We start from the raw sequence: 25,790 nt of genomic DNA, 5'->3' as shown, positions 1-25,790 counted from the left end.
ACTCTGGGAGGCTGAGACTCAGTCATTTGTGGAAGACAGGCATACTCCTTTGGGCCTGATGATACCCAACACAGAGGGAGTAGTCTGAAAGATTTACTAGCAGTGGGAAGTGCACTATAAGGGCAGGTGTTGGAGGGAGCACTCTCAGAAGAGAAAGGGCAGGCATGCAACACTTACCCAGTACACCCTCAGCTAAAATGGATAGGCATTTGTAGGAGACAGCTCTAAAACTCCCCATCTCCCTTGTTGGCTCAACAAAGGAGCAGCGCTTCTGCATAGCAGCACCTCCCTGTATGCCTGCCCCTCCTGGCCTGCTTGGCCTACTAGCATACTAATGCTCCTGACTGGCAAGTGGAGGGTGTACAATACTTTCCCTGTCCTCCCTCAGCTCAACTGGTCAGACATTTGTAGGAGCCAGCTCTAAACTCTGTCTTCTCCACTGACTCATTGCCCATGCCCCATGGCATAACTGCTCTGCCTGGCCCAGTCCCCAACTGCTGACTGGAAGGAAGAGGATAGCCCCACCACAGTGAATCCCAGCAGAAGCACGTATCATAAAAAGGGCATGCAGAGGCTAGACAGGGAGAAAGGCAGGCACACCCCACAGCCACTGACAGCAATTGAAGCTCACCCACAAAAGATAATCAGGCACTGGTAAGCAAAGAATCTTAAGCTTCTGGGTACCAGAGGATGCCCACTTCATAAAGCTATTACTTTCAAGAACAGGGGCATAGCTGATCTGTCTAATGCAAAGGAAGAAACAAAGAAACCCTGAAAAAATGAGGAGACAAAGGAATATGTTCAAAAAAAGCAAACAAACAAACAAACAAAAAACAGGATATGAAACCAGAAAGATGGCTAAATGAAACAGAAATTATTACTCTTCTGTATAAACATTTCAAAGTAGCAGTCATAAATATGCTCACTGACCTACAGAAAGAATTGATGGTCTCAGTGGGTATTTCAATAAAGGGACAGAAGATCTGAGAAAGAGCTATTCAGAGCTGAATAATATATAACTTAAATGAAAAATACAATAGAGAAAATGAAGAGTAGATTGCAGGAAGCAGTGTTATGGAAGACAGAGAACTGCAGAGTAACCAAGTTGAAAAACAGAGAGAAAAAAGAATTTCAAAAAATGAGAAGATCCTAAGAAACCTGTGTGATGACTCCAAATGAAACAATATTTGCATAATAGGGGTACCAGAAGGAGAAGAGAGAGAGACAAAGGAATAGAAAGTGTCTTTGGAGAAATAATTGCTGAAAACGTCTACAATCTGCAGAAGGAAACAGACACCCAGGTACTGTAAGTACAGAGAGCCTCTAACATGGTGAATCCAAGGATGACAACACCAAGACATATAGTATTAAAATGGCAAAGATTAAAGATAAGGAACATTAAAAGCAGCAAGAGAGAGGCAGACAGTTACCTATGGGAAACTCCATAAATCTATCAGTATATTTCTCAGCAGAAACTTTACAGGCCAGAAGGGAGTTGCATGAAATGTTCAAAGTCCTTAAGGGAAGAAACTACAACCAAGAATCTTCTACCCAGTAAGGTTATCATTCAGAATTGGAGGAGAGATTAAAAGTTTCCCAGATAAACAAAGGTTAAAACAATTCACCACCACTAAACTGGCCTTAGAATATGCTAAAGGGACTTCATTAGATGGAAATGTTAAGTCTAATATTTTTTATCAGTGAAAATAAACATACAATAAAGGTAGCAGACCAAAACAAAGCAAGTATGCAGTCAAGAAACACAAGTAGTAAAATCAACTATACATAAAATTAATCAAGGGATACTCAAAAAATATAATTATGACATCTGATACATAATGTGTGGAGGAGGAATAAGAATAAAGAAGTAGTAATTTTAGATTTTGTCTGAAGTTGAGCAACCATTGACCTTATGGTAGTCACAAACATCAAGTCTAGAATAGATATACAAAGGAATTTTAAAAAGGAATAAAGGAAAGAGGAACTATAAAAACAATCAGAAAATTAATAAACTGGCAATAAGTACACACTTATCAACAATTAAGTGTAAATGGACTAAATTCACAAATTGAAAGACAGAGATTATAAGAATTATAGGTGAATTCTATGAAAAATTATATGCCAATAATCTGGACAACCTAGAGGAAATGGGTACATTTCTAGAAATGTACGATCTTCCAATATTGACCTAAAAAGAAATATAAAAATGGAACAGACATCGCTTCTCGGCCTTTTGGCTAAGATCAAGTGTAGTATCTGTTCTTATCAGTTTAATATCTGATACGTCCTCTATCCGAGGACAATATATTAAATGGATTTTTGGAGCAGGGAGATGGAATAGGAGCTTGCTCCGTCCACTCCACGCATCGACCTGGTATTGCAGTACTTCCGGGAATGGTACACCTCCTCCCAAAAAAAAAAAAAAAAAAAAAAATGGAACAGACTGATTACCAGTAACAAAATTGAATAGGTAATCAAAAAACTCCTGACAACATAACCAGATGACTTCACAGGTGATTTCTACCAAACATTTAAAGACCAGCTAATACCCGTCCTTCTTAAAGTATTTCAAAAAATAGAAAAAGTGGGAATACTTCCAAACTCATTCTATGAGGCCAGCATCACTCCAATACCAAAAACAAAGACACTACAACAAAGAAAACTACAGACATTGGTCTGTATATCAAGTATATTGATATTTGAAGAACACAGATGCAAAAATCCTCAACAAAATATTCACAAACAGAATTCAAGAATATATCAAATGGATTATCCATCACAATCAAGTGGAATTTATTCCAGGGTTGCAAGGATGGTACAATATTTGTAAATTAATCAGTGTAATACACCACATTAACAAGAGGAAGGACAAAAACCATATGATCATTTCAATAGATGCTCAAAAGGAATTTGAAAAAAATTCAACATCCATTCACAATAAAAGCACTCAACTAAACGGGTATAGAGGGTATGTACCTCAACATAATGAAGGCTATGTATGACAAGCCCACAGCTAATATCATACTCAATGGTGAAAAGCTGAAAGCTTTTCTTCTAAGATCAGGAATAGGACAAAGGTGCCCACTCTCACTACTTCTATTCAATGTAGTACTGGAAGTCCTAGCCATGGCAATCTGACAAGAAAAGAAATAAAAGGCATCCAAATTGGTAAGGAAGAAGTAAAACATCACTATTCACAGATAACATGATACTATACAGAAAACCCTAAATTTAAAAAAATCTATAAGAATAATTGGATCAGCAAAGTTGCATGACACAAAATCAATATGCAGATGTCTGTTGCATGCCTATATACTAACAATGAACCAGCAAAAAGAAAATCAAGAAAACAATTCCCTTTACAATTGCATCAAAAAGAATAAAATACCTAGGAATAAACCCAGCCAAGGAGGTAAAAGACCTGTACTCAGAAAACTATAAGACACTGATGAAAGAAACTGAAGAAGACACAAATTAATGGAAATCTATCCCATGCTCATAGATAGGAAGAATTGATATTGTCAAAACGGTCATCCAAACCCAAAGCAATTTACAGATTCAATGCAATCCCTACCAAAATACCAACAACATTTTTCAATGAAAATAGAGCAAATAATCCTAAAATTCACATGGAACCACAAAAGACCCTGAATAGTCAAAATATTCCTGAAAAAGAAGACAAAGCTAGGGGTATTATACTCCCTGACTTAAAGCTATACCAGGAAGCTATAATAATCAAAACAGTATGGTACAGGCACAAGAACACACCCATAGATCTATGGAACAGAATAGGGTCCAGAAAAAAACCCACACATATATGGTCAATTACTATATGACAAAGGATGCAAGAATATTTGATGGGGAAAAGACCCTCTCTTCCATAGATGGTATTGGGAAAAATGGATAGCTACACAGAGGAGAGTGAAATTGGTTTACATACTACTATCATACACAAAAGTAAACATTAAATGGATTAAACAGCTAAATGTAAGACATGAAAACATAAAACTCTTAGAAGAAAAGATAGGCAAAAAACTCTTGAACATAAGCATCAGTAATTTTTTTTTGGATACAGCTCTCTGGGTAAGGGAAACAAAATCAAAATGAACAAGCAGGACTATATCAAACTGAAAATCTTCTGTATAGCTAAGGACACCAGCAAAAAAACAAAACGGCAACCTATAGTATGGGAGAATATATTTCTAAATGATGCATCTGATAAAGGGTTAACATCCAAAATATATGTAGAACTCATACAACACAACACCAGAGAAAAGACAACCCAATGAAAAGACAGAAAAAAATTTTTCCAAAGAAGCAATACAGATGAGCAACAGACACATGAAAAGACACTCCATATCACTAGTCATCAGGGAAGTGTAAATCAAAACCACAATGAGATACCATCTCACACCAGTCAGAAAGGCCACTGTCCAAAAGACAGAAATAACAAATGTTGGCAAGGATGTAGAGAAAAGGGAACCCTCCTACACTGTTAGTAAGGATGTAAATTGGTGCAGCCACTGTGCAAAGCAGTATGGAGGTTCCTCAAAAAACTAAACATAGAAATATCATACAACCTAATAATTCTACTTCTAGGAATTAATCTGAAGAAAACAAAATCTCTGATTCAAAAAGACATATGCACCCCTATGTTTATGACACATTATTTACAATAGCCAAGATATGGAAGCAATCAAAGTGCCCATCAATAGATGAATGAATAAAGAACAGGTGGAACATATATACAATAGAATATTATTCAGCCATAAAAAAGAAATAAATTATTCCATTTGCAACAGCATGGATGGACCTAGAAGGTATTATGCTAAGTGAAATAAGCCAGGTGGAAAAAGACAAACACCTTATGATTTTAATTATTGTGGAATCTAAAAGCCAAACAAAACAAAATGAACAAAACAGCAATAGATTAATTGACACTGAGAAGTGACTGGTGGTTGCCATGGGGGAAGGGTTGGGGTGGATAGGTGAAATAGGGAAAGGGAATAAAGAGGCAAAAAATAAAAACATAAAATGTAAAGATAAAAAATAAAGATCTCCTCTAAGAAAAATTTACAGATGATCTTAATAGATGATGATTGTTCCAGAGAGTGATCTGTTTTTGATTCAGCAAACTGTCATTTTTAAATGTCAAAAGCTGGCAGTCACCTTCCAAAACTCTGAGAAGAAAAATCATATTTCTTTTTGAAATGGAGCGCCCTACCAGGTCTTTGGTGTTTACAACAGAGACAATAACTGGCTCTACATTCCTAGTGGTTTCTATAATTTTGCAGGTCCTGGGACGCAACTGAATGACTGGAAGAGTCCCTTCTTGCCTGAAGTTGGCTGACGTGAACAGTTGGGATATTCTCTGAACCTGCTCTGCATACAGATTATGACAGCAGGTGAGACTGCTGAAGCCAATGTAAAGCACTCAAGGGCTAACTTGGATTCACATTCCATTTGGTTTTACTTGCATAGGATACTATCACAAATATAAAGCATTTATAAATTCTATGCAACTCACTGAATGATACAGCTAAGGAGGTGAAGGTAAGAGGAGGAATTTACTTATTAAAAGGGATGAAGCCCTGGAATAGCTAATTTTGTGGAAGGAAAGTGCAGAAATAGCGTTCTGTGAATAGCCCTAAGGTGAAGGCTAAATCACTCAACAGTTACAAATGCCAGTGTGTGAAAATATTGACAGGATTGTACACCTATTATCAAATGCAAGAATGTAAAGTTCACATATGAAAGCATAACATATTAATACCTACTGACAGGTACTAATAAAATGATATGGGCAAATACATTTATTTCAACAAAATCATTAGAATTGAGATAAACAATAAGGATAAATAGATCTACCTAACTTTCAAATTCTTCTTTCCTGTCATGGATATAAATTTATTTTAAAATCTTCATTCCCTGCATAAACAGAAATATGTCTAAGATATGAAAAATGACACCTCAACAATGCAGCAATTTTCAAAGGGTTTACTCTATTAGTACAAAAAAGTATTAGTACAAAGAATATGCAGACTCTATGTATAGCTTGTGCATCTATCATATATGTTTTACACATAATTTCCTATTCTCCAATCCTCACTCAAGAACTCATCAGCTACTTTGAGGAGCAATGCATCAATTCTGTCAGGGGTATCAATAGTTCAGGACTTACGCTGACAGTTCTTTGCATCAACTGCGTCTCCAAAATATCCATCAGCACAGAGCTCACAGTACCGGCCTGTTGTACCTGGCTTACATATCAGACAGGAGCCAGACAAGCTGTCACAGCTGCCAGGGATGGAGAAGTCAAGGTTGTCATTGCATTGGCATGGCTGACATGATCCTCCAGGTACAGAAGGCTGTCCGAAATAGCCTTCTGCACACCTAAGGCAAAAAATTTCATCAGTAGGTATTTGGAAGGAACTCATGGAACCCATTGGGGGCAATGTTTATATATTTTTCCTGCTACCCCTCTCCCAGGATGGTAGGTTTTCCTTTTAAGTGTTCCTTTTCTCAAATGCAAGGTGATTAAAAAACTGTTTTTCTATAACTGCAGTATAGATACAAGATGAAATCCTGCCAGTCCCACTAGTAATTAGATTTCAGCCGGAAAAAAAAAAAATCTTGTCGCAGGCACTGAAGACAAGACCAAAGTATAATAAGAAATCTGCTGCTGGCACTCTCGAGGAGTCCAGGTCCATGCTGGAAAGCCTTCGTAGTACAACACATCATATGTATCTTTTTCAGTTGGTTGTTTTCTGTACAAACATGTAAGGTCCACTTTTTTGCTGTTGCTGAAGCCAGAGCTTGTTATGAGGAAACAGGTTCAAGGAGGCAATTCAGGAGTGAGAATTCAGAACTTATTAAATAAAAAAAACTGTGACTCAAAAGGTTTTCATCATTATTTGGATGGGGGCTGTGGGTATATCTGCATTAATAATAGGTTTGCATGTATTTGCATTTGCATATAGAGGCAGGTTTTCACCGAAATCTTTACTGAGAAGCAGGTACGCTCGCATATTATGGGAACGTGCCACAAACTGATACTTAATTGGGCCCACAATTCATATTAGCAAACTCTAGATCTTTCTCTTTAAAGGACTAAACACTATTTTACATATTATTGGGGAAAAATGTTTATCTTATGAGAAGATTTTTAAATTATATATAGTATCAAATTTCCCTGTAGCCATATATTATGTGTTACCCTGGTACTTGATGTTACAGATGCAGAGATACATCCTTACAGGAACACCTGTTTATATTCTGCTCTGTTTTCTCTTACAGGTACATTTTCTCATACTTCCTATTGCCAAAGGAGAACAAAACAATGCACGTGAAGTCCTGCAGTCAGGTAGCTCTGTCATCTGTGCCCTCTTAGCAAAATAACAAGTCTGCAGTGAGGTTCAAAATAGAGGAGCAACAAAAGCAATGTGGGAGAATATAATTCCAACAGGACACTATTTCTAAGTCATTGTGTAGAGAAATGCTTTCTACCACTTGAAATAGAAATGTTTAAATCCAGTATTTTCTATGAGGATACTTTAATAACATCGTAATTATGGGGCAGTCATTAATTTGGTAAGATACATTGATTATTCTAAGTTTTCTAGGACATTTGTAGGTACCATAATAATCTTGCAGAAATAGCCTTTTCTCATAATTTGTATATGAGATTAATAGTTTGAACAATATTCAAATAATATTTTATAAATTGGGACAGTCACTGTATAAATAATACTTGGAAGAATCCTGACAAATATAATTGCTCATTAATTCACTATTGTAAAATATGAGCTAACATTTTAGTACATGAAATTCTCCCCAAATCCCTTCAGAAGTGGTTTTCAATAAAATAATCAGAAAATCCTTTTGAATTTCAACCAAATTCTTGTCTTAGTTGGTATTCAGAGCTTGTGATTGCATCCACATATATTCACATCTCATTTTGTTTACCATTAAGAAAGTGACTTTGCTCCACTGGAATAATGATACACATGATCATTATCACAGCCAACAAATACCCATTATTTTCAGTTCACTTTTCTCAAAATGACTTACTGCCCTCAGGAGAGATGGCATTATATCACAAGATCTGGGCATTTTTCTTAACTTAGACACCAATTAATAAGTCCAAAACTCTCCCACAATAAAAAATAACTTCAATCTATGAAAAAAATAACTACAATTAAATAGAATAACTGAAGATGCATCTTTTATTTTTTATTGCTGTTGTTATAGGACATGTGAGGAAGCATGTAATATACATGATAGATGATGTATGTGTCAGATGGAAATATGCCACTTTACTCAAAGTGTACATCAAGGCTTTATTACTGTGCATATGCATTTCTATACATAGAATGGTGTTCTTAGACACCATTAATGTTTCAATAGAAATTAAAAAGTAATTTTAGGATCAGTGAATATAATACTGCTAATCATATAACTCATTACTAATAATAGTATTTTATAGTGTGATCAAGTTCAATTCACCTAATTAAAATTAGTGTAAATCACAGTCCTTTAGACGTCTCCAGGTTCTCAGTTTTTCACTCTAGCAAAAATAATTGTAATTTTAAATCTCAAGTCCTCTCACTTTCATATGCGAGGTTGCATGAGGACATTTTTAAAAAGAGCTTATTGGCTCCCTCACTAGAGATGGACATCTGGACATAACAAAGGCACTCTTCCTTTCCATGTCTGCTAAGTTTCAAAAAATCAAATTGCATTATTTTAGAAAGAGACCCTTTAAGTGTAGCTGAGACCCTAGATAACACAGGCAGTTATGTAATAGGGTCATTTTGATTGATAACTTAGGAACAATATTAGGAGAAGAGAGAGAGAGAGAGACAGAAAGAAGGGTAGAAGTGGAAAGAAACAACAAGAAAAGGAAAGCAACACTGATGAGACTTTTCTCATATCTTTTTTACTCTATCACTTTTTCAACAACTGTTGCCTAAAATCTGTGGTCTACCTTCCCATTATCTACAGACTGAAAACAGTGCTTCATTCTCTCTAAGCCAGTTAGAAAAGCTTTTGCTTTTTTCCCTCCCATCCTTCATCAAACATCCACTGAGCACTTTTACATGGTAATAATATAAATAAGTCACAGTCTTTATACAACAGTCAATGGAGAAGAAAGATATACTTAAAATACAGCAGAGAAGTATTAAAGATATACAAAGTGATGGAAGCATAGAAAAGGGCAAGCAACTCAGATTAGGATTAGCCAAGGACCCTTTCAGGATGACAGAGCTGAGTTATAAAAGTTGAGCAGAGTTAGTTTGACGTGGAGGAGCTCAAGAGCTGCAGTCTACCAGGCAGAGGGAACAGTACTGGCAAAGGCGCAGTGGAGGATGGCTGCATTATGAATGGGAGTGGCTGTGTATCAGTGCTACATTCTTACTACCTCCCATTTGACTGGATCAGCTAAAGAGTGTGCCTGCTTCTATGGTGCCTTCTGCAAATTAGAAGAAAAAAGGGTCTTCTCTGGACATATGCAGAAAAATGAAGAGATAGTGGGCATAGCTGGGCACCAAGGTGCAGCATGGTGAGAAGAGAACATGCAGATTCAAGTCCTTAATAGCCCATCTGTGGCTGAATACTTCTGTGCAGTGCACAAACTGCCCAACCACATATTGACAGCCTTTTGAAGCCTCACTTGAAGTCACAATTTTGCTAAGGGTACTATAAGTATAACCATCTCTCTTTTTTTATTTCTCTAACCACATGCTCTACATCCAGGACTCAAGGGTTCAAGGAGACTCAGACATGAATAGACATTCTCATCAGCACAGTGATCAGATGGCAATTAGACTTGATTCAGTCAGACATTTCTGAAGCAAAGAATAAATAGGATGTGGAATTGACATTTAAAAAAACAAAACAAAACTCTTCTGACATCAAATATGAAACCCAGAGAAAATTATAAATGAATTTTCCAAATATTAAGCAGTTTCATTCAAATGCCTTCTGCATCCTCAATGGTAATTGTGAAATTAGTTTTGACATTGACCTCCCTCTTCTCACTTAGGGAACAGTTGTTAAAAACTGAGGGCACAGGGTTCAAGCAATCTGTATATCCCACTAACTTCCACATGGTCCTATGGATACCATCAGATGAACCTGCCACAGTCTTTTTAAATGTCTTTCACAATGAAGTGTGATAGGTTGTTGAAGCTGCAAGCTTAATCTGGAGGCAGCATAGTGCCTGGTAGTGCAGGTATCATCAGCATTTGTTCACTTCTCCATATTCTTTTTCATTTCTCTTGATGTACTAACACTCATTCCTTTTTTGCCCTTCAGGATACTATCTCCTTGTTTTTAATTTTTTTCTCCTTTCTGTGCAGATGATAAAAGCCAGAATCTTAGCAAAGTGCCATGATGAATACCTCATTCCCTCACCCTCTGACTCTCTATCTTCTCCTTTGTTTAAAACATTTCCCAGTCAGAGGAAAACAGTGATATCTCAAAGTTCAGGTGCTTTGGCCCCAAGCAAAAGTTCCCAAACACCAACTAGCATTCTACATGTGACAGGATATCAACCAATATTTTGTTGTATCTTGCTTTGCTACCTTCTTGTTCACAATTTTTCTTCCTTCCTTCAATCAAGCAGCCAGGCCATTTTGTGCAACATGGTTGAATGAAGGGATTCTACAGGGAAGATGGAGGAAACATAGGAATCTTCTGGACTTTGGACTCTAAAAGTTGCCATTTCTATGAATGTGGTACCTTCTCCTCAGTTTCTCTCCAAAGGGAAAGTGGGATGGAGTCAGAAAGGCAGAGGGGGAGTGATGAGAATAGAGATGTTGGTGGCCCCCAGTGGGGATGAAAGCAACAGAATGAGTCCTGTGCCCTCGCAAGGGGCATGCAAGTAGTGCAGAGAGCTGCTGGACCAGAAGAGAAAGCTAATCCAGAGGACAGGAAAAAGGAAGAGGTCAGGAGAAACATGCTTAGATGAATTACTCAGACTGGGAAGCCCAACCATATGTCCATTGCCCAAAACTCACACATACGTACACATACCCACTCAAGCATTCAAGCATCTTGGTACTAAAGAAGTTTGTCAGAACTTTGGTTTAAGCCTGGGAGGTAGGGAGAAGAGAAAAAAAAACTTCAATTTTAAAAACTGAGATATGACTGATACATAAAACTGTGTAAATTTAAAATGTACTTGACTGAGATTATGTTTCCAAGCTCTTGCAGCCCGAACATTGAGAGAATTTGGTCTCAGAATGGAAACTAAATTGAGATACAGGATATAAAGTTGGAATTTCTATCCACCTGAGCTGTAGTTTGAGATGCATTCTTGCTGTATAATGAAAGCAGGGGAGTTATAGTAACATAAGATTAGAAAATGGCAGAGTTAAACAAATAGAACAGATTTCTTCACTCTAGGACATGTCAGAACTTTTAACATGCTAAATAGATACCCCAAACTTATGTGATCACAGAAAACTCTATTCCAAGAACATCTAGAGTTTGGGAAATGCTGCTTTAGTTTTCCAATGATGATTTTATGTAGATGATGTGCATAAACTGATTACATTAATCACTTACAGAATAGTTTTGATTGCAAGATTTTCAGTACAGCATGGACTTCTGCTGACACTTACTCTCCCTCCCTTCGACTTCAGCCTGCACATCTCAAAAAAAAATGTTTCTCCGAATATTCTGGATCCATCTAATGGGGTTTTTTTTTGCTCATATAAATGTAGAAAAATAATAAACACTAAATATTCCTAGAAAACCCTAACCCAAATTCAGGCTAAAAAATATAATATTCCATCTTTTATATAATAATAGAGTATTTTTTAACTGGAAAACCTGGAGATAAGGTATGCCATTTGATAAGCTGCATATGCATGTTTCCATATTCTTTTAAATCAGATTAATAAAGACTTTATACAGGAAATCATGCCTTCTGTCAGATATTTCTTTCCTTGGTGATTTCTATTATTCAGACTAATATTCTCTCTAGAATATATTCAACCATTCTCACCCACATTAAAGATGTGACCTGCTTGAGGGAAAGGATGTTATAATGCATCTCTTTGTATCCTATTCCTAGTCCTGGGACTAGCTCATGGTAACCACTAAAGAAATGTGCATGAAATAAAATGTAGGATTTTACATTGTAGATGGTTCTGAAACTATTATCTAACATGCATAGAAAATACAACAGAGCATGAAGCAAGGCAATATAAATACATCAGAGACTCTGTTCACCTAAATAAGTGGATTTAATGGTGCTGTATGACAGAGCAGCTATCACTTTTAGTTGCTATAAAAAAGGTTGCCTGTAGTGAGTTGGAGTGGGGGATTAGACATTTGACATAAATCTGTCTTGGCAATGATATGTTCTGCTATTATTGTAAGTAATATATATGTGCCCTACATTTTTTTTAACACAAAGACCTCCCATTTCTTGATTGCAAGTAAATCCTCCTTATTTTGGTTCTGTTCTCCCATTACTAATTTACAGATGCTGCCATAATCACACGTAGTATTTAGTGCTTCTGGGAAGTGTCACTGGCATTTGTCCACAGACTGCTAGCTGCTGGATAAATTCTCTCGGGGTGATTGGCTCCTGCTTCATTAACTTTATGCACCTTGGTTGCAACAGGGGTGATGGCTGCCAAGACAATAAGAAAGGATAGGCAGAAACAGCCCTCTGCAGTTGAGCCTTGGTGATGCTGGGGGAAAGCAGGCCACTTCCTCTGCCTCCCCACCCTCTAGTGATGGCAGCAAAGTGGGCTGCTTCCAGAGCTAACACCAGAGAGCTGTTGTGGTTGTCAATGTTGCCAAGGGAGATTTTTGTACAATTTTCATCCTAAGACTGAAATAACAACCTTTTCTCCAAAAATATTTCAGGAGGAAACAGTTACACAAATTACATAAAATAATCTCTGTGAATACACTGCAAAGCAACCTAGCAAAATTAAGAGGAATTAAAATACTGGCTTAGAAGTAATTAGAAGAGGATAAAAATCATGGCAATAAACTGTATTTTATTCTTATTTTCAAATACATACAAGGTAGATTATGCACAACTTGCTGAACTGTGAACTACACATTTAAGCCACATTTTAAGGACAAAAAGCTAATTATGAAAAATAGTGCTAATATAGAGAGTAAGATAAATCTTAAAGTGCATGACTTTCCACTTGAGCAATACTTTCTAGAAAGATTCTAGGTTAATTCTTAACCTTTAAGATTAAAACATTCATCAAACATTCTCTGAGTGAATAGAGATTTATAGAGCAATTTCTAGAGAATAAATAAACTATAAAAATGTAATGCATTTGTTTGACAAGTGTGGTGAGAAACTTTATTTCACCTCACTGAGTGTAGTGGCTTTTCTGGGGTAGTGCAGAAGATGATAATGCCTGCGGTTTTATAACTCCCAAGGTAGAAATCATTTTGAAAGACAGTGTGGTACGTGCTTACCTCTCACAGCGTGGTCCTGCATGCCCAACAGGGCATTCATCACAGATCAATCCAAGACTCCGGTCTAAATGGCACGTCGGGCTAAAGCTATGTTGATGTTGTTGGGAACAACAGGAACAAGGAAGAAGCCGAGACACAAAGTCATTAGCAGCAAACTTTCATTTCTCTTTCTTCAGTACACTGTGACTAAAGGGTACAGGCTGGTTGTTCTCAACTTACAGACAGAGATTAGGGTCGGGCCAATCGAAGATGAAACAACATTGCTATTTCTGCAGACATGAATATAGCCTGGGGGAGAGCAGAATCCCTCTGACATGTTAATAACTGACATTTGACTGTTCTGGGTCCATGATCATCAGTAACAAGTGGGACTGTACAGCTGTCTTTTTAGGAATTTCCGTAGACCTGGGAAAATGGTCTCACACACTTTCTCTCCAGCCGCATTTGAAGCAGCTTAGATAAATCTGTTAGAGACTTTCAGGAAACCTTCCTACACTGCTGGTGGGAATGTAACATAGTTCAACCGTTATGGAAAGCAGTATGGAGGGTCCTCAAAAAACTAAAAATAGAAATACCATTTGACCCAGAAATTCCACTCCTAGCAATTTACCCTAAGGATGCAGGAGCCCAGTTTCACAAAGACATATGCACCCCTATGTTTATTGCAGCACTATTTACAATAGCCAAGAAATGGAAGCAACTCAAGTGTCCATCAGTAGATAAATGGATAAAGAAGATGTGGTACATATACACAATGGAATACTATTCAGCCATAAGAAGGATACAAATTCTACCATTTGCAACAACATGAATGAAGCTAGAGGGTATTATGCTCAGTGAAATAAGCCAGGCAGAGAAAGACAAGTACCCAATAATTTCACTCATCTATGGAGCATAAGAACAAAGCAAAAACTGAAGGACCAAAACAGTAGCAGACTCACAGAACCCAAGAAAGGACTAACAGTTGTCAAAGGAAAAGGGACTGGGGAGGGTGGGTGCGACAGGAGGGAGAAGGGAAATAAGGGGCATTATGATTAGCACACATATTGTAGGCAGGGCACAGGAAAGGCATTATAGCACAGAGAAGACAAGTAGTGACTCTATAGCATCTTACTATGTTGATGGACAGTGACTTTAATGGGGTATGTGGTGGGGACTTGATAATGGGGGGTCTAGTAACTGCAATGTTGTTCATACAATTGTATATTAATGATACCAAAAAAATTCGTTAGAGACTTTTGGAAAACTCAGTATGTGGTCATGGAAATGGCAGTGATATTGGTGGTAGTGAGAGGTGGTTACTGCCTCTAGCACTGCTACCGCAAGAGTGTATGTGTGTGTGTGTGACTGTGTGTGTGAGAGAGACTCTGTGTATGGGAGTTACTGCCCATGTGTAATCATGTCGGAATTCTTTGAAAAGCTTTCAGAAAAGATAAAGCATGCATATTCTGCCTAAATGTATAATAAAACCAAATCAAAACAACCTTGCATTTCACATGCTCTGACGTGCTCCAAAGTCTATCTCGCTCTTTGAGCATATTTCCAGTTTGAGTCTGCAGTAACAGAACTGGACATCAAGTCCAGAACCAGCAGAGTGATTATGTACTAGCTTTAGCCTTCATCATGTTCATCGAGCCGTACTCCTTTGCCTTGTTCACGACCCTCTCCTGCATGAACCCTTACCTCAGGGCAACACGATGACTCTCTGCAGAGCCAACAACCATTTTGAATTCGGCGAGTTCCTCTGCTCTACCATTTTAAAAGGAAATGCCCCCAATTAATCTTTCCCCCGTTATGCTCCCACTAAATAGATTTATTTTCTATTATATATGACAGGATAATTCAGTAGAGGCTTGCTTGATGGCTAAGTGAATTAAAGAGAGAACAACAAATTAAACGCTGCAAGTCCTGATCTCGTTCAGCTCCTGACACTCACATGACGACTTCGGAATTCTTTAACTTTTGTGCAGATCAAGTCATAGGACTATTTTTTGAATAACATTCCTCTGGATTAAGTCAAAGGAGTCTTGTAAAGATATAATAATAATTTTTACTATTAAGTAATTAGAACCAAGTGGCTCTACCATTTTCAGCATTTAAACTCAGTGGAAAGTCTAAGTACATCTGGTGAGGTAAGGGGGGAAATGCCTGGTCTGGGGTAACTTGAGTTTACAAATATTACCCAGATAAAATATTCTGTGTTAAAGGGTTCTGAAGGCTGCCACGAGCAGCAGAATCAGCTCACACCCAGCTTTTGCCGTGGGATAGGAGCACTTTCTTTTAGAGAGCAGCCCTTGGCTTGCCACTCATGATGCAAAGAGAGCTTGCTATGGGTGATTTTTCTTGGCAGGAATATAATTGCCCTGAAGAGCAGAGGCATACGTAAAAATTGGACATAACAGGATTTTTTCCATGCTTTCTCTGGGATTTGCCATTGTTTTCAGACATAAAAGTGAGGACTGGATTTTGACAAATCTTTAGAATGCATGCATGTCTTCTTTTAAAACTGGCATTCTGTAGCTATTTCATCATCTAAGGAAAACGTGATTGTAGCTAGAAGCCCTAGGTTTGCCACCCATGTGGGACTACCACGATTGAAAGAAAACCGTACCAATTATTTTTAAAAATTCTAAATCAGTTTACCGAAAGTCATGTCGAAGACACTTGACAAGGCTTCTGACACTTTAAAACTATTTATAAAACAGATTTCAAATTCTTAAATATATTCATGTGTCAGTTAAAATCAAGAGAAGTAAAGTAAAAATGCAGTCACTGGCAAAAATCAGTACTTCTTTAGGAAAAACAATATATTCGATTTGACGAGCTCTTTACATTTCAGAGTGCTTTTACAAATAATTTCATCACATTTTCACAAAATCCTGTGAGCTGGTCCGGGCAGGCATACCTGTCCTACCCAGGATCATTGCTATTTTCCAGGAGAATTTGGCATGAGATTCAGGACTTCCAATTTTTAATTTGGTGCTCTCTTTTCCCTATAACCAACCAGCATTCAACCTACTGGTAAGACTTAAGTGAATTTAAATTTTTGATCATATAAATAGTTGATGGTGTGTGTCCAAGTAAAACATCCTCAAAAATCATATCTGTATTTGGGCTTTGATTTTCTTTAAAGAACATGAACTGAGGATTCACTCCCTTAGTGCTATAATTGCAGTTATAGCATGGAGAAGATGATGCTCAACAACAGCAAAATTAGAATGAGAAATAAGTATGCACAACAAAAAATGTCCATAGAATATGGATTGGCAAATGCAGCAACTTGATACTGATTTTGACCAAAGCATGAAGCTAACTGTTCTGTGACAGAAAGAGGGAACTCTAAGATCACTGTTGACTCCAAGTGATTCCAAGATTATGTCACTTAACTCTAGTTGGCTAGCTCTACACCCGCACAGCGAGTGTTCTGCTTCCTGGATTATCTACTCCATGCCACAGAAAACACACAAGTGGTCCAAGAACAGCAAGCATTTCCCACAAATAGCAGAATAGAAGCTACTGCTGGACTACAGTGCAGTAGGATCTGTACATGAGAATAGTCCTTAATGGCTGAACATAGATTTTCATATTTTAAGTATATATATATATATATATATATATATATATATATATATATATATATATATGTACATGTGAATATGTGTGTGAACATATGTGTATGTGTTTGTGTACATGCATACATATAGACACAATTAGCCTTGTTCCAAAAACAATTTAATTCTACCTATCAAAATATGTACAATATGATAAAATGATGCAATGTTAAAGAGAAAAAAACACTAAAATGTAAGATAAAACCAAGGGAATATTGAGAGCACAAAATGCATATTGTAAAATATGTTCATTTAATAGTGGCAGATCAGCAGATGGCTTTGAACTTTATCACAGCTAATGCAAAAGGGAACTGTGTTGCCTTTACGGAGAGTGATATAATATGAAATAACTGGCACAAAGTTTCCATCATTAGGGTTAGACAATCAGGGAATGTTCTCTGTTTCATTCACTAAAGGGAGCAGGATTCCTTCTAACTAACTGCAAACTGGGACACTTGGGGAAGGAAAGGGAAACCACCAAGGGATAGGACACTGCAAGATGCCAGAAAGAAGGGGAAAGGGCGAGAAGCATGGTCAACTCTAAATGCCGAAGGAGCAAGGGACTGAGAGGAAGAGGAGAAAAACAAAGGGAAAACTCATTTACCTCATGACTGTAAGTTTGGGCCACATGAAGTTTTATAGTTTCTCCATTAGTTTTTTCTTCTTTTATTTCAATAAACTCTGTTTTACTTATTCTCAGAAAAACCATTAGGCAAACACATATTGAATTATTTCCAAATAATGTGAAATCTGACTTGGTGGGCATAATCAGATTTTGTAATTAGATTTGGGTTATTTTCTGAGTCTTTGCATGCTGTATTTCTCTGAGTTTCTTATTCTGCAAAATGAGATGACATGATCTACCTAGTAAAGACTTTCATACTAATAAAGTATGAAGGCAAATACTTAAAATAGCTCCACAATAAATCAGAGCTGCAATTATTAATACTTAAACATATTTTTGCCAAAGTACATTATTTAAATTTTAAGATATATATAGTTAGTCATTAAATAATTAAGTCTGTACTTTCTCATCCTGCTTTAGTCCCCTGCATTTGAGTTAGAGTAACTATTGCCAAACCACAGTAATGTTTTATGATAAACATTCAGTTTGTCTAACGTGAAGTTCTATCAAAGTTTTGTTTGCTTCTCTTCAATGTGTTTGTAATTGTTCCTTTTCCTATAGCCCCATTGGGAGAAGCAAATCAGAATATATGGGTTCTAATACTGGTTCTGCCACAAGTAAGCCCTATGATCATGATCAGAACATTTAATTTATCTGGAGTTTAGTTTTTCCTTCTGGTATATGGAACTAGTAAGATACATCATAATTGCCCATGTGGACATAAAACTGCAAGAAAGAGTTCTAAAATCTCTAAAGAACGTTGCTGAATGCTTTCTTAGAATATTTATATTTATCTATTATAATTACTAATTTTAACAAAAATAACTCAATGTGGTCTCTTGAGGAGGTCCAAAAGTCAGTTCTAGAAGTGTTTCATTCTTTCAAAAATGTACATTTTGTCATTCTTCATGCCCACAAAAGAAGTAGTATTATCAACGAGAGTAGATAGAACTTATCAAAGGCTTACCCTTCGTGCAGTCTTACTCACAGAGTATCTTGAGTTTTATTATATAAATGATTTCAATAATATTATCTAAGTACATCCTAAGTGTTCAAGGGCAGACATTCATGTGTCTCTTTCATATCATTTTTAAGCTATGTGATGCCAGAAATTAATGAATATAAAACATTTGAAATAGTCACATTTTTATTTGCTTCTCTAGAGATAAATTTCACTACCCAGTTACAATCTATAGCTAGAATATATACATCACCAAGATGAGAAGGCTAAGCAAACAGTGGACACTGTAAATAGTTGATGAAGTTGATATATATGTATAATTTAAATATTATATGCTTGTCTGTATTCATACATCATAATAATTATACCAATCTATCTCTATCTCCCTACATACTTGATTTATTTAGCAATATTATCTAAGAAATTTGGAGCCAAAATGCTTGTGATCTATAAGATTTATGACTAGGGATTAAATAGATAAATCACCAAGGCAAAACTATCACTAAACCTTACACTTCAGATGAAGGTTGCAGCAACCTTTAGCTGATTATTTTTTTTCCTGAATAACCTGTGAAAATTCACAACCCATCTTCTGGATTATATGTGAATATTCAATGTAGGCCTCAGAGTCTCTAACTCAGTTGTAACAGTAATGTCTTTTTAAAAATGTTTCTAAAAATGAGTTTTCCTACATATCCCATTATTTAGATGTTAAAAATAAAGAAACTTTTCAGGTCATTAGATTAAAATGGATTTTTCTCATTAACATTGTGCAGCAAAACTATGTTAATTTTCAAACTTGTTTTAAATTTAAAAGACTTCATAACTCTAAACACAAAACTCAGGAGTTCTGAACTGAATGGATTATCATCATCCCCTCTTTCTACTTACAGAATGCCACATTTAAAGCTAGAATTTAAAATATGTTACTACTCTATTCCTAATTCTACTTATAAGGAAAATTAGTATTTGGAATTTAATAATTAATATAAGTGAAAGTACTTTGAAAATTGAAGGATTTTTAAGTAAGTGGTATAACTGGTTTTACTATTATTCAGTTGTCTTTGTTTTAAAAACTCAAGATCTGAGTAATTGTACCAAATTACAATACACATACTTTACAAAATATTATCACTGAAACGGGGGCCTCAACCCCTTTGTCACAGATGGATAGTGTTTAACACTTGCTGACTTTCTTTTTTCTGTCAAAAGCACAATTAGAATCACTCTTAAGTAAAATTACAGTAAACAGAAAGATAGGCCATAAATGTCTTTAATTACCCAAGCAAACTTCTCTCTCTAATGGTTCTTCTGCATTTATAGTAAGTAATGTTGGTCAGACTTGAGGATAAATCCATCAGGTCTACATATTCGATCAATTACATAATTCAAACAATGTATTAGGCTGGGCTTCACATGGTACAACCAATGGCCAGCTCTGCGGGATTGATGGCTGTGCTGATTCCATGACATTGTGGCAGAAAAGGAGTGCAATGCAAATGAGTGGCCAGATGCAGTCCCTCTGCTTTTTCCATGAAAGTTAGTGTTGAACAATGAGTTTCAAGTATATTGAATGGTTCTGGAGAATTCTATTCGGCCATAGTAAGGAGTATGTCCTCTACTGAATGATCAAACACTTCACAAGTATCCCAGAGAGAAAGATTTGTGTCATATTAGGGCCACATAGCACAGACTAGATTGTGAAGTGATTCAATTTCTTCCTCTATATTCATTATTTTCCAGTGTATTTCCCTTTTGCCTCCTTCCTCTTCTCTAACACCTTCAGAGGCCAAAAGATCCTCAGTTGTGTGGATCACCAAGGCTCACAACCTGAACTCTGGACATATTTTGATCACTAATATACATTAATCCAATTTCCCACTTACTTGCTTTCAGTCTTATCACTTAAAACGCAGTATGCCTTTTAAAGAAATTCTGTGTAGACTACAGAGGACTGGAAAGCACATGGACTTTAAACTTAAAATTCCAACTCTGATACTTTACTGCTTTACGACTCTGAGCAAGTTACTTAATAATAGTCACTCCTTGTGTTGGGCTTACCACATCCAATCATTGTTCTAGGTGCTTTGTATATTTTAATTGATGAAATTCTGTCAACAAGCCTGAGATGGTCCTGTTATCACAACTAATGATGAGAACCAAGGCACAGAAAGTTTAAATAACTTTCTCAGAGTCACACAGCTAGAAAGTATGGAACTCGGCATTCGAATCAAGGATTTCTAGCTCCAGAGTTGGTATCATATTGGTATTTTCCCACTTGGAGCCTTTTTTTCTTAGTCTATAAAATGGAGTGATTAAATACTTACCTTATTGGATTGTTTTTGAGGGTAAAAGAATCCAGACATAGTGTTTGATCCTATACTCAAATGTAGTAGTCTGTTTTTAATAAATATTAGTTTATTCTCTCCTTTTCCAATGACTAAGGTGGAAAATTCTGAGGGAGGAGGTTGTTTGGGAGGAGAGTGAGGATTTTATGTGGGCTGAAGAGCAAGAAGCATAATTTCAATGAAGACTTTTAAACTTAGTAACAGAATTATTCTCAAAGTCTTTATCTGTGGTATTTATTGACTAACAAAAAAATATTTTCATTAGTAAAATATTTAGTAAGACCTCAGAGTATGACCAACTTGATACCTCCACAGTAGAAGACTGTAGCTGACATCATCTATAAAACTCACCTAAAAATTTGCTAAAAAAATTAATTCATCTAAAAAAATCACTAAAAATGTAAGCTCTGCAGGAATTATCACAGTAATTAGAAATAGCTTGAAAGTGCATATGAACATTGTTAAGTTGTAAGTTTACCTTTAAGAAGATACTTAAAAAATCCCTTTTATTTAAAATTAGTTATTTACAACTTTTTATTAATAAAAAATGTTGATTTTAGTTCAACAAAATATGCCTCATCAAATAAAAAAAATATTTTTGGTCAGTGTCTTGCTTAGGCATTTGCTTAATGAAGGCCATCCTTGGGGACATGAATTAGAACATCTGGAATAGAGTATTCCCGTAAAAGGTAAGGGAAAGAGGGAGACAAATATATACTTTAAAGACTGCTGTGAGATTCCAAGAATAAGTAGAAATTTTTAAAACTGGAAGAAAACTATATGACCAGAAAAATTACAGGAAGTTTGTATTAAGCTCTATCAAGATCTAATTTGTACAGTATAACATGCTACTTATCACATATTTCAATAATCATTATTTATAATACAGAACTTACCATTATAAATGTTATAATAAGATACACATGCATTCATATAAAATATGATATTAAATGATAATATGACAAACCATGTGAAAACTAAGGGATAGGATTGGTTATAAAGGTCAGATTCATGATTTACTTTACCTTTTTGAAGAATCTGTGACTTGCACAAAATTGTAACCCAAATGAGCAGCATTTATACTAGTGAAGCTTTTATGACAGTATGAAGTTTGTGTGTGTGTGTGTGTGTGTGAGTGCATGTGGACACATGTATATGTCTGTATAAAATATGCCCATTCCTTGGAATTGGTTTTGAAATTCTACTTGAGTTCTACCTCCTAACTCACAAGGTACTAGAACTAAAATATAAAAAATACTGCAGAATACATAGACATAACTTTAAATAATTTATATTTAGAAAAATTATAACCTTCCTGAGAAGCTCATGCATATATTTATTATTTATTTGTGATAAGAGAAAGGGTACATGCTATATCAAAAATTCACTTGCAGAACTGGATGACCAATTCATTAGAGAAGTATGTTTGTTACTCACTTATTGGATGGGATATTGAGTGGACAGGCACAAGGTTGACAGTCTTCAGAGGTTCCTTTACTAGGGTCACCGTAGAAACCAGGAAGACATTTATTGCAGTATGGGCCACCTGTGTGATCCTTACAGTTCTGAGGAAGAAATGCACATCAGAGTTTATTATTTTGATCTCATGCATCAACATATTACCAAAAATAGGTCTATGGAGTCATTAGTCTGTTACCCACCAAGAAGAGTAATTTTTCTATGTTAAATGGTCAATTTTACAGCTGGGAAATAGCATTGAAAGTTAATTCAATATCTAGCATATAAACTACATGCTAGTTTCAGCATATGTATACTTACAAAAAGGCAACTGAAACTCATTCTAATTTGTTTCATTATGCAAACGTTATTTCCTTTTTTCATTAGTTTTTAATATTTATAACTAAATAGATGTGATTATATATGTGTGTATAGTCATAGAGCCATAATAATATATGGTGAATGAAACTTGTGACGATTCTAGCTAAAAATCAACTGTTCCACTTAAAACTGCTGATTGAATGAGAATGGTGGCTCATCATACAAATCCTCTGGGAATGTGGCCCTTACCTCAGAGATTAACTTGGACCTCAGTGGGCTCTAGTGATTTGGAGAATGCACTACTCTATTGAATCTGTGAGGAGCTTGCTTCACTCAAAATTAAAAACAGAACATTAAAAAAATTTTAAATATATAACAAAATCTAATAAAACCACAAGGCACATAACAATTTCCTTCAGACATTTTCTTTAAACTGAAACATTGTTCTGTCAATTAGTTTTTTGGGGCCCATGTCCTTTTCAACAATAAAACATTAAAATAAAATAATTTGTATTTTTATTTCTTCATATTAATTAAAGTACATTCATCAACTCAGGCTGTGTTCCCAATATGAACACATTGGGGAAAAAAAACTCATCAAGACTGATGTAAAGGTGAACAATCTAGTTAAATGATGGAATTGTTCATGAAGCTTCCAACAGCAAAATTTCATAATTTTTCACAATGTTCTGGCATCATGTAGACATAACTTTCTCGGTCTCCAAAGGTAAAATAAAATATATCTCATTCCTGTTAAAAATCATAAGGTATGGATTCATTACGACAAAAACACATTTTTAATTTTACAAGCACATAAAATGGTAATTTTTTCTCAGGTTGAAAAGAGTTCATCAGAGTTTAGAGGAAAAAAGCCTTTATTTTTATTATCAATAACAAAATATGTAGAGGAAATAGGTAGAATATAAGTTTATTTTAAGCATAAATTAAAAATTTGTTATCTGGATGACCATGGAGTATGCAGCTTAATTTAATGACAGTTGTGGATTATTATTTATTTTAGTACATTTTTAAAGAAGTTCAATACTAATTACATTTAGTAAAAACAACATACAAATAAATACACACTTCAGAACATGGCTTGTTAAATTCCTTAGGGGTTGGGATAGATTCTTTATTGAGTAGAAGATACTAAATTAAAATCCTATCATCTAACTCTCTGAATCTCTCACACTCTATAAAACAAGGGAGCTAAAGCTTATGATTTATGAAGTTTTCAAGCTCTGAAATCCCATGACAGTTTCATCGACTACAACTGAATAGGTAATTATTATCTGGTGAAACTTGACAGTAGGTTTTTCTTCAAGGTATCTTAAATTCTCTTAGATTTATTTAGCATCCATTTCCAAGATAGCATGGAGGTTAACTTTACTACCAACAGTTGTCTAAGTATCAGCATATTGGTTTGGGATGTACAAAATATGGGTCAATTTGAAGAAAGGCTATTGCCTTTTATTTCACCTTCATATTTATTCCTTTCAGTTTTCAGTTTAGCTAAAGTTGCTACTACAAAAAAAATTGTTTTTTTGCAATATCATCTGCATATTGTCACACTGACAATCAATATTTTATCTGCTAAGACTTAGGGGCTTTAAAAGTAAGATCATAAAATTGCTTATATCTTGATCATGTTGAAAATGGTATTTTTAAAGCTCAACTGAAATATTTCACAACCCTGAGATTGTTTTTCTTTACTGGTTTAGAAGAAAAAATCATGAAGTTTCTTACATTTCTTAATTTAGTGGAAGTCATAAAATTAACTTTAAAACTCAAAGGTTTTTGCAACTGAAATTATAAAATGGCATTAGAAAATAATGTAATGTAAATAAAAACTAAAAAAGATGAATGATTGCTCTGATGGGCTTGTTATTTTACAGTGTCCTGCTATGAAAGTGCTTTCCAAATGACCATTCACATCACATATCACAAGAACGATGAGAAGCAGCAAGTATGCAGTCTTCCTATGTGGCTTCAAATGTTTCCTGGATCCTTCAAATGTATTTTCAGTTAAAATGATCTTATATAGGTATACACTATAACAGAGGTCTGGATTTTGATCTGATATCAAAAATACACTTCAGTTAATTTTTAATCAGATGTCAAGACCAAGCTAATGAAAAAAGCAGTCTATCTGTAAATTTCATAAATTATCTGTTTAATGCAAAGGGAAAAAAACATAAATCATATTTAAAAAGCTAAAATGCTGATGAACTGAACAGTACGAATGCCCTTGGTGTGCAACAAAGATTTTTCTCTTTGTGCATCAAATTAGAAACAATATGCTCAAAATGGAATATCAGCACTTAATTATCGATGCCATTTCAGGTAAGGGACATTGGAAAGTCTCCAGAAAATATCTCACATGATCATTTGTTAATGAAGTACAACGGGAAGCACAGAAAGCATCAGATTCTGCTTTTATCACCAAAATCTCTACCGTTTCCCTAAGATTCCTTCTGTTATTTGAAAATGGCCTCCTAGCTCTCACACTAAGAAACAGAGTTAATAAACCGCATTTCATTTGTGAAGGTCTCAGATAATCATTGCTCCATCCCTTCTTCCTTTCAAACTTGTACTGAATCAAACTATTTTATTCTAAAGAAGGGCTTCCATTCTTAGAACTATCATATAACAAATAGACCAACAGCATGATTTGATTTTATCTTAATGAATTCAACATGAACTATTACTCTGGGGAACATTATAAGTCTGGTATCATGATGTATTTATTTTTGTCCTCTTAAGTTTAAGTAAAGCAAATCCATATCAGCTTTGGGCTGAATATTTCCAATTGCATATTTAAACGCAACTCAGTATTTTTTCTCAATGTACATTTTAAAAGACATGGTATTAAAATGAAAATCATCTAGTCTTTCTATTCATAAAAATGCCATTTGAGAAATGTACTGATCCACAAATTAAGGCTATTATGCTTTATACCACCATGCAATGAAACAACATCTTATAGAGAGTAAACAGAAAGAGCA

The 25,790-nt window shown here is 35.5% G+C and overlaps 1 protein-coding gene and 1 non-coding gene across 4 annotated transcripts in view; one reads left to right on the top strand and one right to left on the bottom strand.

Annotated features, from left to right (window-relative positions):
- LAMA2 (laminin subunit alpha 2) overlaps positions 1 to 25,790 on the bottom strand; it is a 588,333-nt gene that overhangs the window by 202,888 nt on the left and 359,655 nt on the right. For all 3 annotated transcript variants that reach the window (XM_073219597.1, XM_073219595.1, XM_073219596.1), the window contains 3 exons: positions 22,444 to 22,571; positions 13,462 to 13,548; positions 6,182 to 6,393 (listed from right to left, as the gene is read on the bottom strand). In XM_073219597.1, the coding sequence (XP_073075698.1) occupies positions 6,182 to 6,393; positions 13,462 to 13,548; positions 22,444 to 22,571 (427 nt within the window). The remainder of the gene's footprint in view (positions 1 to 6,181; positions 6,394 to 13,461; positions 13,549 to 22,443; positions 22,572 to 25,790) is intronic.
- On the top strand, positions 2,218 to 2,408 carry LOC118967824 (U2 spliceosomal RNA). The gene has a single exon (XR_005055072.2). It is a non-coding gene; the product is annotated as a U2 spliceosomal RNA (small nuclear RNA).

The sequence above is a fragment of the Manis javanica genome, chromosome 13 (genome assembly GCF_040802235.1).
Source record: "Manis javanica isolate MJ-LG chromosome 13, MJ_LKY, whole genome shotgun sequence".
Classification (NCBI taxonomy): domain Eukaryota; kingdom Metazoa; phylum Chordata; class Mammalia; order Pholidota; family Manidae; genus Manis; species Manis javanica.
The sequence above is the reverse complement of the archived record's forward strand: the minus strand, read 5'-3'. Positions and strand labels throughout refer to the sequence as shown.